General features: G+C 36.2%; 1 protein-coding gene across 1 annotated transcript in view; it reads left to right on the top strand.

The window, feature by feature from the left end:
- The window catches only part of LOC145913919 (uncharacterized), a 33,008-nt gene that overhangs the window by 5,373 nt on the left and 11,066 nt on the right, over positions 1-16,569 (top strand). The window contains exons 4-36 of the mRNA XM_083001689.1: positions 1,272-1,423; positions 1,866-1,990; positions 2,270-2,383; positions 2,446-2,563; positions 2,625-2,753; positions 2,986-3,068; positions 3,237-3,340; positions 3,398-3,533; positions 3,636-3,718; positions 3,790-3,918; positions 3,978-4,076; positions 4,264-4,431; positions 4,508-4,590; positions 4,777-4,921; positions 5,225-5,260; positions 5,458-5,545; positions 5,864-5,952; positions 6,216-6,368; positions 6,665-6,788; positions 9,279-9,446; positions 9,557-9,674; positions 9,846-9,971; positions 10,223-10,365; positions 11,314-11,450; positions 12,179-12,350; positions 12,620-12,798; positions 13,096-13,175; positions 13,350-13,472; positions 13,742-13,886; positions 14,224-14,388; positions 14,828-14,950; positions 15,092-15,277; positions 15,746-15,899. Coding sequence (XP_082857815.1) covers positions 1,272-1,423; positions 1,866-1,990; positions 2,270-2,383; positions 2,446-2,563; positions 2,625-2,753; positions 2,986-3,068; positions 3,237-3,340; positions 3,398-3,533; positions 3,636-3,718; positions 3,790-3,918; positions 3,978-4,076; positions 4,264-4,431; positions 4,508-4,590; positions 4,777-4,921; positions 5,225-5,260; positions 5,458-5,545; positions 5,864-5,952; positions 6,216-6,368; positions 6,665-6,788; positions 9,279-9,446; positions 9,557-9,674; positions 9,846-9,971; positions 10,223-10,365; positions 11,314-11,450; positions 12,179-12,350; positions 12,620-12,798; positions 13,096-13,175; positions 13,350-13,472; positions 13,742-13,886; positions 14,224-14,388; positions 14,828-14,950; positions 15,092-15,277; positions 15,746-15,899 — 4,177 coding nt within the window. The remainder of the gene's footprint in view (positions 1-1,271; positions 1,424-1,865; positions 1,991-2,269; positions 2,384-2,445; positions 2,564-2,624; positions 2,754-2,985; positions 3,069-3,236; positions 3,341-3,397; positions 3,534-3,635; positions 3,719-3,789; positions 3,919-3,977; positions 4,077-4,263; positions 4,432-4,507; positions 4,591-4,776; positions 4,922-5,224; positions 5,261-5,457; positions 5,546-5,863; positions 5,953-6,215; positions 6,369-6,664; positions 6,789-9,278; positions 9,447-9,556; positions 9,675-9,845; positions 9,972-10,222; positions 10,366-11,313; positions 11,451-12,178; positions 12,351-12,619; positions 12,799-13,095; positions 13,176-13,349; positions 13,473-13,741; positions 13,887-14,223; positions 14,389-14,827; positions 14,951-15,091; positions 15,278-15,745; positions 15,900-16,569) is intronic.

The raw sequence follows: 16,569 nt of genomic DNA, 5'->3' as shown, positions 1-16,569 counted from the left end.
CTTTTATCGCCAGTTACCCTCACTTATGAATCAATACATGATGTTGAGATATTAGCCGGGCACTTCAAACGATACAGAGTAATATTTGAAACTGTTTCAGGGACCGCACAAAAACCCCAAGGCGGCCGCATGCGTCCCGCGGGCGCGCGTTTGAAACCCCTGCTAGAGCATCATTCCTGTGACTCTTATTGGGCAACTGTAACGCTTTTGCCGCCGACCAAAAATTCCTAATTAAACACAACTTTTAATATTTTCAAATCATTGATCCACACCGTCCAGGGTAATTTTAAAGTGTCAAACATTCAGTTCAATCTAAATCTTCGTTTAAATGGGAGTGAAAGTGGAAAAATGTATCTGGCAATTCTCGAAACGTTATTTTTGCAGATTGTTACTGTTATTTATGCAGGTTTAAGTTGGTTTGTCACGTTTAAAAATGTGCTTACACACTGTGATTTTAGGCTACAGCCGAAATATCGCAACAGTGAATGCGATCGTATGCGATACGAAGTTTGCTGCGATCGGTGTGGTTTGCTTCCAAAAATGCCTGCACATATGTACCGCCTACTATGCAATATTTTGCAAATTTTTGTCCCAGTGTCTCCCTCCTCGTCATAACATAGACATGTTTTTCTTGTGTTCGTTAAAAGCCCACTTTTGGGCTTTTATTGTGCAACAATGTATAATGTCATCTTTGGTGTTTTTTCTATTATCCAATTTTTTTTCCAAAGGTGATTTAATTACCGCACTAGGTTTGATTTATTCACATACCGGGGTCAGCTCTAGAAAATGCGGGGCTCGTTTTAAATGTTTTGGATTGATGTCTCTCCCGACTCAGAATTTATGTATGTTTCGATAACATAAATTCGAGGAATTTGTAAAACCGTAGACTCCTTTTTCACGCGTCCGCCAATTTTAAGTGAAGGGTCCGTTTTGTTTAAAATAGTCCAAGGACGGGACTGCCGGGCTTGCACACACAGTCTTCAGCTAAAAAAATAAACCGGCTGTTTTCCTGATTATGATTTTAGCAATGTGGGCTGCAAATAAATATGTAAAATAACAAAGGTACAAAGGGTCGCGAGTAAATATGTAAAAGCATAGAATACTGTTTTAGTATTCTATGGTAAAAGTAATAAAAATGGTAGAGTGATTTCTGGAACCAATGTGAATCAGATAAATAAGCGGGAAAGTTTTCTGATACTCGAACGTGTTTTTGTTTAATTTGAATGTTGGTTTACACAAACAATGCATCTATCTACCGTATTTTCACTTAGAACAAGCAGTCGCCGTTTGCAGTGGCGATTGGAAATCTTACAACAACAACTGCTACCTTTTTCAAAACCAAAAAGTTACGTGGTCTCATGCAGAATCGGCGTGTGTATCGACTGGAGGCCATCTTGTCAGCTTTGCGGATGCAGCTGAACGGGTAAGTGTGTTTGCTATTTATGACCTATAATCTGCCCCAATAAACCATAACAAAGACGTGTAAAATATTTTTCAACAAAGTATGGCTGCATCAGCGAAGTTTTTGTTATTTGTGGGCTATATGCACTTATATTACTAAGCAGGCTTTTATTTGTGAAATAAGCACCCAAGCAAAACACTGGGTTCGTTATATCTGGAATTAAGACTAATATTGTAAAATTTGAAAGAGAATGAAACGGTAGACTGACATCCCATGTTTCTGTGTCAATAGTTAACAATAAATTATAAAATAGATTTCAAGGTTTGGCCTGATTTTCCAATTGTGTATGCACTGTTTTATGTTCAGTAGCCACATACGATTACAAACATATAAAGTGCCTCTTTGACATACATATTTTTGAGAGAAAATGATTGCACTGCTCCTGTTTGTATGATTTGCATAGGATTGGGTATACCAAACAGGCATTCAACAAGTCTCAGGTCAAAAATGGTGGATTGGATTGAATGATCTTGATAATAATGGACAGTGGCTCTGGAGTGATGGAATTTCCTTATCAACTAATGTGTTGTAAGTTTGTTAAAAGTATTTGGTTTGCTGTGTTTGATGATTTGTATACCTGGTTTCAAATCCCTTGAAAGTAAAACTGGAGTAAACTGCACCAACGGCACTCCCATATATCAAAACAACACTGTGTGGTGCATACTTAAAGCGTAACTATAAATTTAAAAACAAACACCTTTTAATGATGATTTGGATGTGATTCAATGTGAACAAGTGTCAAGTCACATTGGTGCATATTGGCAGTTGTTGATAAATTTTGATTTCATTTTTCCATCTGATTGTCAGGCTATGGAGAAATGGTGCACCAACAACTAATCAAGAAGAATTATGTGTAACATATGAGGGAGGAAATGGGCTTTATCAAAATACAATGGATGATACCAGCTGTAATAACTTATGGTATAACAAAATGTTTGGAATTTGACCATACCAAATGTAACAAACAAAATATACTTTAAAAGGTATTATGTTTGTAAAGCAACACAACAATCCTTGGAAGTTTGTGACACTGACAGGGGTTTTGAGGCATTTGAATCCAGCTGTTATTTGTATGTTGACCAGTCCATGCCCTGGCACGATGTACGTTTTTGTATGGTGCTTAGCTGCTTGTATCAGAATAAATGAAATTCTGTCATTTTAGGCAAATGATTACTGCTTGACCAATTTTGATGGTTACTTGACTTCCATTGTAAGTGCTACTGAGGAAACTTTTGTTGAAAATTATGCGACCCAATCTGCCCAGGACATATGGATTGGTTTATCAGATACGGTAAAAAAAAAGAGAGTATGTGAGATAAATCGGATAAATTGATCGTTATTTTTAGCATAACACAGAAACTAACGGTATGGTGACTGATCGACAGCCTGCAATGCTAGCTTGGTTCACTACTTCAGTATCGTTTTTTTAACTTTTTTCACTTGTGAATTTATTTTTCTTATATATCAGTTACAATTAAAACAAAAACGCCTGAAATATACATCAAATTTATTCATATTTGAAGATGACCCCTGGAATTTTGACTTGGAGCAATGGTCATGACACACTGGGCTATACAAACTGGAACAATGATCCTCCAAATATTATGTAATTCATTTTGGTCATAAAACAATGTCATTGGACTTACTTTAAAAAAAAAAAAAATTACATTGCATTTAACCATTTTAAGCAAAGTTAAAAGGTTCATCATTACAAACTGTAGTCATGGGAATAGTTTTTTGGATTTTAAAAGTCAATGTATATGAAAAAAAACAGACACACAGGAAGTACATGCACAGAAATGATATCATTGTCAGGATTATGGAACACTACAAGGTGTGGAGAAGACAAGAAATTTGTCTGCAAAAAAGGACAGAAAAGTGAGATTTATCTCTAAAAGTATTGATGTGATTTTCAGCTAAATTGCTTTCATTTAGCAACTTGTCCTGATGGATGGATATATGGTCATGGCAAGTGTTATGAGTTTCATTTAAATGATGATTTGTTTACAACATGGACTGAAGCAAGAGATTATTGCTATCTTCGTAATGCTCGGCCAATCACAATTCAAACGTATGTGATGTAGTTAGCTCTAAATTAAATATTTATTTTTTTGGAATTATTTTGTCTTTGTGTGGAATTTCATATGTCGACTTTCTATTTTATTGTATAAAGTCAAGATGAGCAGGATTTTCTTTCTGCATTCTATGATCAGTGGAAATCTGATGGAATTCTGCAAATGTGGATTGGTGCCTCAGGTGCTTGGCATAAATTAATAAAAACAATAAGTTATAGTTCATAATAAGTGACACAATGTAGTGTTTATTAGATTTGGGACATGATGATGTTTTGACTTGGTGGGATGGAACACCAATAACTTATTCTCAATGGGATGGAGATTACACCAAGTGGCTTGTGTCAGGAGTTGATGACTGTTCTTGGGTCTACACCGGAAAAAGTATGCTGTGGAAAAAAAATAATTTATGATTCTGATATCATTGTGTATTTGTCTTGCAGCAACCAGCAACTGGGAGGTTGGAAACTGTTTTCAATTGCAGGCATTTGGCTGCGAAATTAGTGAAGGTGTAAGTCTTTCTCCCATCCCAAAACCATTGAGTAAGTGTTTGAAATGTTACTGGATATCAATTGCTTACAACCACAAACTTTAAATTATAAATACTTTTCATGAATCAGTTTACCAAATTTTTCTGCATTTAAAAAAAAAATTTCATATTTTTTTAGTAATTTCCTGCCTAGATATTTTTTTAATCAATAAATTGTATTTTGTGCATTTTAATTCAAGTTAACTACACATGTTCTGATGGATGGAGAGTGTTCGAGGGAAAATGTTATTTGTTCCACGACACAAAGCTCAGCTGGGATGCTTCAAGGACATTCTGTCAGAGTGCACAGCAGGGATATGGTGATTTAGTGAGCATTCACAATGAAGCTGAACAAACATTTATATCAGGTAATTATATCTGTTGTACAAAAAATATGTTCATAAACCCATTTTATGTGTTTTCCCCTGTATGTTTTTTCATCAGGTCATCTTAAAGGTCAGTCATGGTCTGGATTAAATGATAAACTTTATGAAGGAGCTTATCAGTGGTCAGATGGCACACCTGTGGTAAGAAACTTTAAGCATATTCAGCGGAGCAAATTAGCTACTGTAATTATTAAAATATTTCACAAAAGCAACAAAATCAATTTTATTTTAAAATTAGTGCCCTGGCAGTGGTGATTTACACAAGATAATGTCACTTACTTTGTAGCTAAACAAAATTATTCTACATTATGTATCACATTTCCAAAGGATTTCTACAATTGGAAGTTCAACCAACCTGAATCAAATGGAGATTGTATCCGAATAGTAGGTATAGATTCTGATGGAGCATGGGGAACTTGGAATGATCGCGCTTGTACTGAAGAAATTTATCCAATATGCAAAAAGACTGCGGGTAAACACTGTTCAACACTTTTGGTAACATTTTGCTTAATCTTACATGTCTGCTACATTCATCATTATTTTTGAATTTTTCTTGATTATTGCAGAACAAAAATTATAGTGAAAGTGCAGCAGTAATAGGTTCTTACTTTTTGCCTAATGTTTAGTGTAACATAAACTTTACAGTATACAAGGATTCCATTGCCTGAGTGTGTAACTTCGGTGGAATATATGTCATAGAATTTTTGGCCATCTGGTCCCATGATAATTGCTGCAGTATTTTATACATATGCTACCTCGTTTGATTTTTTTGCAGTGAACATCACACCCCACTATCCACCAACTGTTGATCGTAAGTGTTTAAAGTAATAAGTTGTACATATCTTTCTTTATACTAATTGTTGCAATTGATATTTAATAGGTAAAGTTGACTAAACAGTTTTGAATTTACTAATTTGTTGAAGGTTTATTTTGCTTGGTATTTACTCTGTGGTTATCTAGGAACAAAAATGCACTGTATCTAATAAAAAAACATTCACTGTTTTTCAGCTAATCCCCATGAAAGTGCTTGTGGAACAAACTGGCTTCACTATGCAACAGATCACAGATGTTACAGAATTGAGACCAAATACGCAAGGTAAGTTTGCATATAAAAAAAATAGTCATGCTTTTTATTATTTTTTAAACCAGCACAATAAGCTATTTTTGTTTTTGATGACAAAATTTTTAGGTTAATTTTTATGGAAATTAATATTTTTTGACACAAGAGCCTTTGTGGTTTAATTGTCTTCAATGTCATTTCAAACTTTTCATCTGATGAAAATTAGCAGGGTCGACTGTGAAAAAAGAAAATAATTTGGCATTATTTTGATTTGGTTTATTTAAATATTTAAAATTATATTCACTTTTTGCATTTTTAACAATTTATGTCTTTTTCTTGGTTTGTGTATTTAAGACAATGGGCAGATGCACGATTGCAATGCCAACAAGAAGGTGGTGATTTGGTAAGCTTCAACTCTCCTGGAGAACAAGCATTTATTGAGAGTAAGTCTATCAGAACAAAAATTACACAATGATTTCAAATTTGCATAGCAGCAGAACTGGGATAAAAACTTTTAAAAGGTAAAATCTAAAGTGAAATGAGGTTGGTCAATAAAATGAGGCGATTCTGCTTTGGCATTTTTTGGAAGGTTAATGATAAATTAAAAAACTTGGTTCATGTACTACAAACTTATTTTAGGCACTTTCCAAATGTTTAAGACTAGTATTCATCACATGAAAACTATCTTTTTTTTTTGTTTTTTTAGATTACATTATATACATGGATGCTGTGGCTTTGTGGACTGGAGGCCTTGACTCATATAATGGACCTGACTTTTTCCCTGACGTAATTGATGCTTTTGATGGTGGTTGGAGGTGGATTGATGAGACACCGTTCAACTATGTTAACTGGTTTGCAGGTTGTAATGACTTTTTTTTGCATTTGCTGGACATGGATTGATTAAGTAAAAGAAGAGAAGTGTGCTTGCTTTAAGCATCACAACCTAGTGATTTCTACTCTTAATAAAATGACAAAATATGATTCTATTAAATGTGATTAAACAAATGAATTATACAATTTAAGAAAAACTAGTGTAATGTTAAAGCAATGTTCTGTAATATGGGCATTTATTTTATTGTTTATTATTAAAAAATATACAAACAAAATTTTACAAAGAATTGTTTAGTTTTGACAAGTTCTTGTTGTTGATTTCAGGTGAACCAAATGGAAACTTAGATGAAAACTGTCTCCAGATAAGAGCAGATAGCTCTGGTATGTGGAGTGATGTACCTTGCACCAACTACTACCCATTTATATGTGAAAAGGATGATCCGGAACAGTAAGTCTATTTGCAAAGCTGCAGACAGGGTGTGTACACGCACTGTTTCGACCTGTAAGGTCTCATCAGCTGTTGAGTGGCACTGTGCTAGCTTTTACACTAGCAGGCACACTAGATTCCACTTTGTGGTACCTTTCGGTCAACGTCGATCTGCAGGGTACCCACTATGGCCAAACGGATTTGCTTGGTAACCGATAGTGCAAAAGGCAAAAACACCAATGTAACATATGTGCAAAAGCACATGGCTTCTTTTGCACATATGTTACATTATATGGCTTTTTTTGCACATAAGTTTATTTGCTTTTCAGAAATTTACAGCCTGTTGTTTGTTTGCACCTAAAGCGTTGTACAGCTTTATTGCGTAGTAAAGTTAAGACTGACTCCATGAGTCAACACAACAGCAGCAAAAGAGAAATCACGGCGAAAAGGCAATTAATCCGCTTCGTTAAAATGCGGTAAAGTGAGCGCTACATAACCCCCCGCCAGAAGCGGACAACAAAATTTACAAACAAAAACAGGCTGGAGGGCAAGTAATGCGACCAGAGCGTTGAATAGAGTCTGGTGATAATGGTGGTTGCCGGTTGGATGGAACTCGACTCTGTTTGCAAGGCCTTCCTCGACGCGGTGGTTGAGCTGTTTGGACCGGTTGTGTCAGGTCGACGTGGGCGGGCTTTAAACGGTCAACAGAAACTGTCTGTTGGCGTCCACCTAAGTCCAGTGTAAACGTTTTGTGTGTACTTGCTATGACCCGGTATGGCCCTTCATATGGAGGTGTCAAAGGCGGGCGATGTTTGTCTGTGCGCAAGAATACATAAGCGCAATTGTCTAATGACTTTGGAACAGTTGCATGCGGATGTGAGTGACGCGACATTGGTGTCGGCAGGAACCTTCCAACAGCCGACCTCAAAGCGGGCAAAAGTTGACGCGGTGACGGTTCGATGGGTGTTGAACCAATAAAATCGCCAGGCACAGCCAACGGTGAACCGTAAACGAGCTCAGCAGACGATGTCCCGAGTTTTTTTGTAGCGGTGCGGATTCCAAGCATAACCCAGGGAAGCGCGTCCATCCAATTGCTGTCGGATAGCCGAGCCATAAGGGCACTCTTCAAGTGGCAATGGAAACGTTCGACCAGACCATTTGACTGGGCATGATAAGCCGTTGTGCGATGAACCTTGACACCAAGAAACCTATCGAAAAATGTCCATAAATCAGACGTAAATTGTGGACCACGGTCGAAGGAGATGTCCAAAGGTACACCAAAACGCGACACCAAGTGGTAAACAAATGCCCTGGCACACGTTGGCGTGGTAGCATCAGGAAGGAAACCGCTTTTCTCGTAAAGCGGTCGACTATTGTAAACTAATATGTATTGCCATGTGAAGACGGAAGTGGACCGACTATGTCAACATTAACATGAGCAAAACGAGCCCGTGGAGGCGGGTAGTTTTCGAGCGGCAAACGCACATGTTGTTGGATTTTCGATTTATGACATTGTATGCAGTTGCGTGCCCATAATCCAACCTGTTGTTTCATCCAATGCCACACGAATTTGGAAGCAACTAGCTGGCGGGTGGCTCTAATAGATGGGTGCGACCTGTGGTAGAAATTTATCATACCCGCGAATTCCTGAAGGCCCTTGATGGTTGTGGGACGAGGAAACTGCTGGATTGCTTTTACTTTGTGAGGCAACGGACACGCACCATGCATATTGACCCCGTGACCGAGAAAATCGGTCAAAAAAATATTAATTTGGTCGACGCCAAACTGACATTTGGCTACGTTGATGACCAGACCATGATCTGCCAACCGTGTAAAAAGTCGTTTTAAATGATTGTAGTGATCAGCAGGTGTTTTGCTTGCTACTAAGATGTCATCTAGGTACACAAATACAAAATCAAGAGACTGGCAAACTGTGTCCATTAAACGTTGAAATGCTTGGGCGGCATTATTTAACCCAAATGGCATGCGCAGAAATTCAAATAGACCGAAAGGCGTAATTACTGCGGTTTTGGCAACATCCGCGGGGGCAACTGAAACTTGGTGGTAGCCACGCACAAGTTCAATTTTGAAAAGTCCTGAATGTGAGGAATTGAACAACGATCTGGCTGAATAGCAGCATTTAATCGCCTATAATCTCCACACGGCCTCCGGAGTCGGAGCGAGATATGAAAAATAGGAAAAAGTGGCTGATCCAGCTAGGCTGCATTGCCTGGGCTGCCAAGCCTGAAAGCCTCATGATCGCGATATGATAGCTGTGATCGCCAAGCAAGGACCTGCCTATCATGCCATTGCATGTAATATTACTGTGGTATATGTTGTACTTGATTTTGAAACAAGGTTATTTTCTAGAGCTGCAGACAAGTGTACGCAATGTTTTGATTTTTGAGGTCTTATCAGTAGAGCTGGTGACAGTGGCACTGGGCTTCTGTTTTTGTCATAGTATTTGTAGCAGTGTTAATGAATTTAATAAGTACCAACATTACTTTTCAGCCATGAAGAAGAACCTGATGTAGATTGCACATCAGAAGATTGTTGCTTCCGTCATGTAGGTGTTGAAATCGGAGGTTGGGTTCTGGACAAGCAGCTTTCTTCATCCAGCCAGTGGAAAGACACTTCTCCTGCAGATAGAGGACGTCTTAACACAATGGATAATCACATGTAAGCATATTTGTTTGACACTAATTGCCACCCACTCTTTTACTGCTTTTTAAACTGTTGATCAGAACAATCAGAAAACCTGGAATTAAATGTGTTTATTGTTCACTTAGTGGTGTGCTTGATGTTGGGCCTGGTCTTGGTGCTTGGATTGCGGCAGAAAGTGATCCTGCTCCATGGATTCAAGTTGACCTTCTTGACTTCTATGAAATTCGTGGTGTTGTTTCACAGGTGAAAAGTTGATAGGAGAACAGTTTCCCCTGTTTCCCCACTTCTTTGATGAATGTGTCAGTGTGCTTTTAAAAGATGTTTTCGTGTTTTGCCTTGTTGCTGTCATACTGTTATTAAAGATTGTTGCAATGTTTGGTTTATAATTATTTCACCAATTTTACTTACCTTTAGGGAAGAAATGGTTTAAGCCAACCTGAAAACCAGAATGATTGGGTGAAGAAATACAGCATCCAGTATCTCATCAATAGTGCCAAAAATCTTTATGAAGACTACACTGACATAGATGGAAGCATAACGGTACAAATTTCTGATGTTTTTTTTGTGATTGAAACATTTAGTTGATGAAACATTTTCTTATGTGAATATGGATTTCCTTCCCTTTGGTATAATTTGAAATATTGTTATCACAGTGCGTAAAACACCTTCATATATTCCAGTGATAAAAATGTAGGATTCAACACAGGGAATAAAGTGTCAAGTGACCATTGCTTAATGTTTTGCTTAATATACAAACATGGGTACAACTTTCAAACAAGTTCCTTTTACAGATATTTGATGCAAATTATGACCAAGACTCGCAAGTTACAAATGTCTTTCCACGACCTATTGTAACGTCTACCATCAGAGTTCTACCCACCAGTTGCAGACATAAGTGTGCAATGAGAATTGAGCTGATTGGTTGTTTGCCAACGTAAGTAATAAAATATAATGTTTTAGGTTTAAATGTTCTGTAAATAGCTCAAGTTTCTTTAGGCCGCATCTCACAATTAAATCCTAAAAATTGAGTTTTAGAAGTCATTTGTCATTGTGCACCTGGTTACAGTTTCTCTTGTTTGCCAAAAACAATTGCCAGGTCTGATGACTCATGAAGGGGGACTACTATTGCTGAACAGAAAAATTTTTTTATTACAGCTGCATTAAGACAGCACATTGGGAGTTTTTGCAAAGGCTAACTGCAAAATTGTCAGTCCTAGGGGGGTACAAACAGCCCCAGGGGGGCCCAAAACAGTTACAAGACATCTAATTCCTAATGAATTGTGTAGAGGAGGGTTGGTGGCTTCACTTAATCGCAAATGGAGGGTACTTTCTGTGATTCATTTTTTCACAAAACAAACCTACACTTTTTTGTGCTTTTTTGGCCAAAATAATGGCCATCAGAGGGTCAAAATGCCCCCGGGGGAGCAGTTAAAGTAGTTATCTCGATTATAAATTTGGCCAGAATTCCTAGTCAAGGGTCCGGGACTAATAGAAAATCACAAATTGACCATACTTTCTGTGATTCATTTTTCCACAAAATCTACCTCAATATTTGGGTAGTTTTTCAGCTACATGTTCAACAGCACCCTCTATCAATTTACTGCCTGACTAACAACCCTGAAAACTATAGTAAAACTGCCCCAAACACGCTGAAAATCGCCCTGGCAACAGCCTGTTCATCTGCGCTCATTTAACCAAAACACTGGCGCCCATGCATGACCCCTTGCATTGTTACACATAATTTTACTCTGATACGCAGGAGTTCGAGAAGGGCATTTCCCAACCAAGAAAGTATTTTCCATAGAAATACAGAGATGCGGCCTTTAAGGGAATGAAAAGCTTTTATTTAGCATTGCAGTAAATCTTATTTATTTATTTTCAGATGCATCAGTTCACTAGGCATTTCAGACGATGTAGTTGACAACACATACCCAGTCTTAGATGACAGCATGTTTTCTGCTTCATCATTTCAAACAGGATTTGAACCATACCATGCCAGGCTTGTTTATGCTGGGGAAGGTAGGTTGACTATTTTAACACTATGGGTGTCTTTTAGTTAATAAGTTTAATGTTGTTTGTTAAATAATGACAGATGATATTGATCATATATCCTAACTTAGTGTTTTGTAACCTTTTAAAGTTATATTTACCCCAGTAAGTACAGTAAGTGCATATGTATATGTGCATTATATTGCTGCTTCTAACTTTGGTGGTTAATGTCTTGTTTCTAAATGACTTGTAGATAATTCTTATTTTCAATGCTAATTCTAACTGAGTTCATCATCACTTACAGTTCATGATTGACAATCTTAGTTGGATACAATTTCATTCACATATAGGGAACCAAACACTGCCTGGTTCACCTTAAAGTTGTTTTCTTCAATGGGTGCAATAAAAACTTTAATATTGAGAGACATGAACTGTATTCATGTTTAGATGCAAGTTTTAACTTAAAACTCATTGTTGTAAGGTTATGCATTCTTGCAAAATTTATTGTAATATTTGTATCTGTCGGAAATGATATGGTTTAACTAAATTAATGTTGCTGTTAAAAAAGCTACTTTTCCATTTGTTGGCGTATTTAAAATTGGTTAGCTTGTTCTTCACTCAACAAAAATAAACTAAAATTATCTTCCTTAACTTCAACATAGGTTGAGGTTTTCTTTAAAAACATATTGGATTATAAAAATAAAGAAGGCCTCTGACCAGGATGAGAACTAGACCAGCACATAAATTTTTGCTTCCAGGTCTTGAAAACATCCAACACTACGAAATGGATTCTTCTGCTTTAAGTTATGATACGGCGAGGGCATTCTGTACACAGATGGGTGGTGACTTGTGCATGTCTACAGAAATTTGTCCCGATGGCACACCCATCTACACTGGAATTTTAGATGGAGACCAATGGTCACCCATTAGGTAGAAAAAAACAAAGAATGCTTACTTTGTCGGGTGTAATACTATAGCTTCACATGGAATGGTGTTGCATGTTTCATTATTTTATTTAATTGAGCCCAACCCCACGGCTGCAATTATGGACTATTTGAAATATTCTTTGGTTTATAAACGACCAAAAAGCGTTTCTTATGTCTTTCAAACATTTTTGTCCAATCTCTTAAACAAAAACATTCATACTTTAAAATATAAAACATTCTTATTTCAAAAACATTCTCATTTTTTGTTTAAAGTGATCGTTATAATGATTGGGTACAAGTTGGTAATGATCCAGACGGACTAGCTGCTCGTCTTTGCCAACGTCACAATGATTTGTACGTCCCACCAAATTGGGGTCTGGTTACTGGTCCATGCTACCCGTATAACACCACTGAGGATGATTGTCCCCATAAAGGACATGTGTGGTGTTGTGGTAAGTTTTTTAAAGATCCACTGCAAAATCATTTTGGTTTAAAAGAAACTAATTCAAAGATTATGCGCTGCTATTATAGCATGTAGCTTTTTGTTCTGTTTTTAATTATCTCTGTGTATGCCTTAAATGAGAATGCCTTTCCACCAAACAAACACCATTCAACTATAATCGATAAATAAAACCTTAGTTTTCCAGACATTCCTGGCAAAATTTCACCCAAACGCAAATGGTTTACTAGAAAGTATAAGCATGTAGTATGTACATGCATTAATTTTTTTGATAATATATCATTTTCAGCGGTTAATTCGAAAGTATGGAAACCTACAACTAACAGTGTTCAAGAATATTTGCAAGTTGACCTTGGTGCTGTTAGAAAGGTAAGTGTTGTTGCTATGTCAACAGAATGGCCAAATTCGTCAAAGTATGAAGGCTGTAAACAAAACAGCATAAAACAACATCACGAACAGTAAAAAATATTGTCTGTTTGGGTAATTAAACTTCTGGGAATTGTAACCTGTGCATAAAACACGTTGTATTTCTTTGGTTTTCAGATTTCAGGGGTGTTGATTCAAGGCAACTCAGAACTTGACGAATGGGTGACTGACTACAAAATCGCATTCAGCACAGACGGAAATATTTTCACCAACTACAAAAAGACAGACGGCGGAGACTCGGTAAATGATTTTATAAACAGCAATTAAGTTCATGGATGTCCCAGTTAGACAGTTACCAAAACATTAGTCATGACCATCTTTATGCATTTGTCAAAGACTAAAATAAAACATATATGTGATTTCAGGCCCAAAAAATATTTTTACATGAATACTTCTACAAGAAGAATGTAGATAGGGTAAATATAAAGTTATTGAATTAGATAAGTTCTAAGCTCCATCCATGTAAACACACAAAAAAAATTTATGCAAATTTCTGACATTCCTTGCAGATGTTTCCAGGCAATTTTGATCGAAACACACCGGTTGAAGGATTTCTTCGTGAAGCTATTTCTGCCAAACACATCCGTGTGTTACCACAAGCTTGGAACACTAACATTGCATTGAAGATGGATGTAATTGGATGTGATGTGGGGGGTGAATCAATCATTTAAATATAAGCTAAATAAAACGCTGCTTTATCCTGGTTATGATGCTTGTTTTATGTAAGATTTCCTATTTTTTTATATCTTGCTATTTTTTACCACTACTTGTGTGTTTGTATCATTTTTTACCACCTCTTTATGCATGGCAGAGTGTGGGCCTCTTGCTCAATGACCTTGAAGGTTTTATCGGTGTCCGTGCTATTTCGTTGTTTTTATTTAACTTGATGATGATATCGTGAATATTGACCATATTTTTTTTTTGAGACAAGATTTCAAACGACTTTTAGAAATTAAGTTATAATTGACATAACTTGTTCCATTACATGTAGACATGGCGTCATGCACTGACCAAGCCATGAATTATGAAAAAGAATCTTTTGAAGTAATCTGCCCAGCAGGGTGTGATTCCATCACTGATAAACTGTGGGGAACTACAGTGTACACTGATGACTCCTATATCTGCACGGCAGCCATTCACGATGGCAGAATAATGGGTACGATTGAACAACATTTCTTGTTGTGCAATTGCATTTACTGTAATGAATGTTATGTTTAAGCTGTACACTATATAAGGTACTACCTTTTTTATTTGTGTCCCCTTTTAATTGACTAAACTTTTCGGTGACATTTCATATTTAACAGTCAACTAAAAATTAGATATTTTAGAACTGTAATTTTGATAAAATGACTGAAAAACTACAGTGGCCCAGCATACATAAGTGGAGACGTATGTAGTGACATATTACAGTTAAATGTTGTATTTTGTGTAACATTGGTTAAATCTTTGGAACCCATAAAATTTGTAGTTTAACTCCTGCAGGCTTTGGAAACCCAGATATAATATAATGTAGTGGTGTTGTATGGTGATAAATAACATTTTGTTTTAGCTTGCTCTTTCTAACTGTGTATTGTATTTCATACCTTGTCGTGCAGCTGATCATGGTGGAGTTGTGACAGTAAAAAAAGTTGCTGGTCAAGATTCATATCAGAGTTCTACTCAGCATGGTATTACTTCAAAAAACTATGGACCATGGCCTGGATCATTTACGTTCCAAGGTTTGTTTTTGATGTAAAGCAAATAAACAAATCATCTATTGACTTGTCAGTTTTCTTATTACACAACAAGTCAAATATTCAAGCTTGTATTTTTTTGACTTTTATTTACTTAATTTTCAAGCAAGTTTTATGGTGTTGCAGGAGACCATCTTGGTTGTCCAACTGGTTGGAATGGTTGGAAAGACTGGTGTTATTACTTAACGAGAAAGTCATCCAAGGTTGATTATGAAGAAGCTAATGATAGGTGTCAATTCTATGGAGGGAAGCTAGCAAGCATTCACAGCCAAGCAGAGCAAGATTTTGTCACCAGTCTTGTATTTTATGGATGTATGTTGTTTAGGGGTGTTTTGTTAGAATTTTTTAGATTGTTGTATGGTTTAAAAAGTATGTAAAACATTACACATCATGGCTAAGAAAGCCATAAATAGTGATGAAAAAAGATTCAGGCATTTTACATAAGGATAGTTTTTTCGTTTTTGCTTACAACAAAGAAAAACAAACACACTTGAATTTTACAAGAAGAAGAGAATGTTTATTTTTTTAGTCTTATTCATTTATATTTATTCACAGTCGATTTAAAAATATTTCAATTAAGGTTTTTGGTTGGTGCCACAAAAACGGAATTAATCACTTTAATTTATTGGTAAATTGCTTAGTTCGTTACCACATCTTTTTGTTTTAGACATTTTTTGCCACGATTTCAATGGATTAATTCCTGTATTTCTAAAATGGTTCCTGTAATATTTTGTAACACATTTGTTTTACTTCTTAATTGCATTTTTAATGTAACCGTAGACGGTTCAATTGATGATGTGTGGATTGGAATGAATGATTTTGACGTACAAAATTATTACAAGTGGACAGATGGTAGTGATGTTACTTACACCAGATGGGACTTTAATGAACCTAATGGTGGAGAAGAACATTGTGTTCACATGTACAAGTGGAGGTAAACAATTGACTTAATTCTTACTATTATTTAGGTCCCTAGCAAAGTTATTGTGAGTCATGCAGTGAATTGTGTATTATTCCTACTCTACTGTCTCATTTTGTATTCTGGCATGGTCATGAATTCTGTTGCATGTTTTATTATCACTTGTTTTGATTATATTGTATTGATTAGGGATGCACCGAAAGTTCGGTTTGCCGGAATTATTCGGCCGAAACTAAGGTTTTTATAATTATTCGGTTTCGACCGAATATTTTTGCAACGAAAATACGCAAAGTTTAGTATAGATTACAATCATTGTTTAAACTTTACAAATATGTTTGTTTTGTTTGTTTATTGTCATCGAAATGATGAAAATCAACTTTAAGCATTTGTTACAGCAGTCGCGGTTGTTCTTTAAGAGCCAATAAAAGGCTGTATGGTAGGATGAGATCCAATCCAGCACATGTTTTGTTTAAATTTATTACGTTTAATGAGATGGATACTAAAATTAGTAATGCTATTTCGGTGAATCCCTAGTATTGATTATAAAAATATACCGTTATTGAAATTATGTACCTTCTAACTTTTTCGTTGCATCCCTAGTATTGATTATAAAAATATACCGTTATTGAAATTATGTACCTTCTAACTTTTCAGTGTAGTTACTCGACAAAGGTAATGCAATTAA

Source organism: Ascidia mentula, chromosome 9 (genome assembly GCF_947561715.1).
Source record: "Ascidia mentula chromosome 9, kaAscMent1.1, whole genome shotgun sequence".
Taxonomy (NCBI): domain Eukaryota; kingdom Metazoa; phylum Chordata; class Ascidiacea; order Phlebobranchia; family Ascidiidae; genus Ascidia; species Ascidia mentula.
This window is presented reverse-complemented; position numbering and strand designations above follow the sequence as displayed.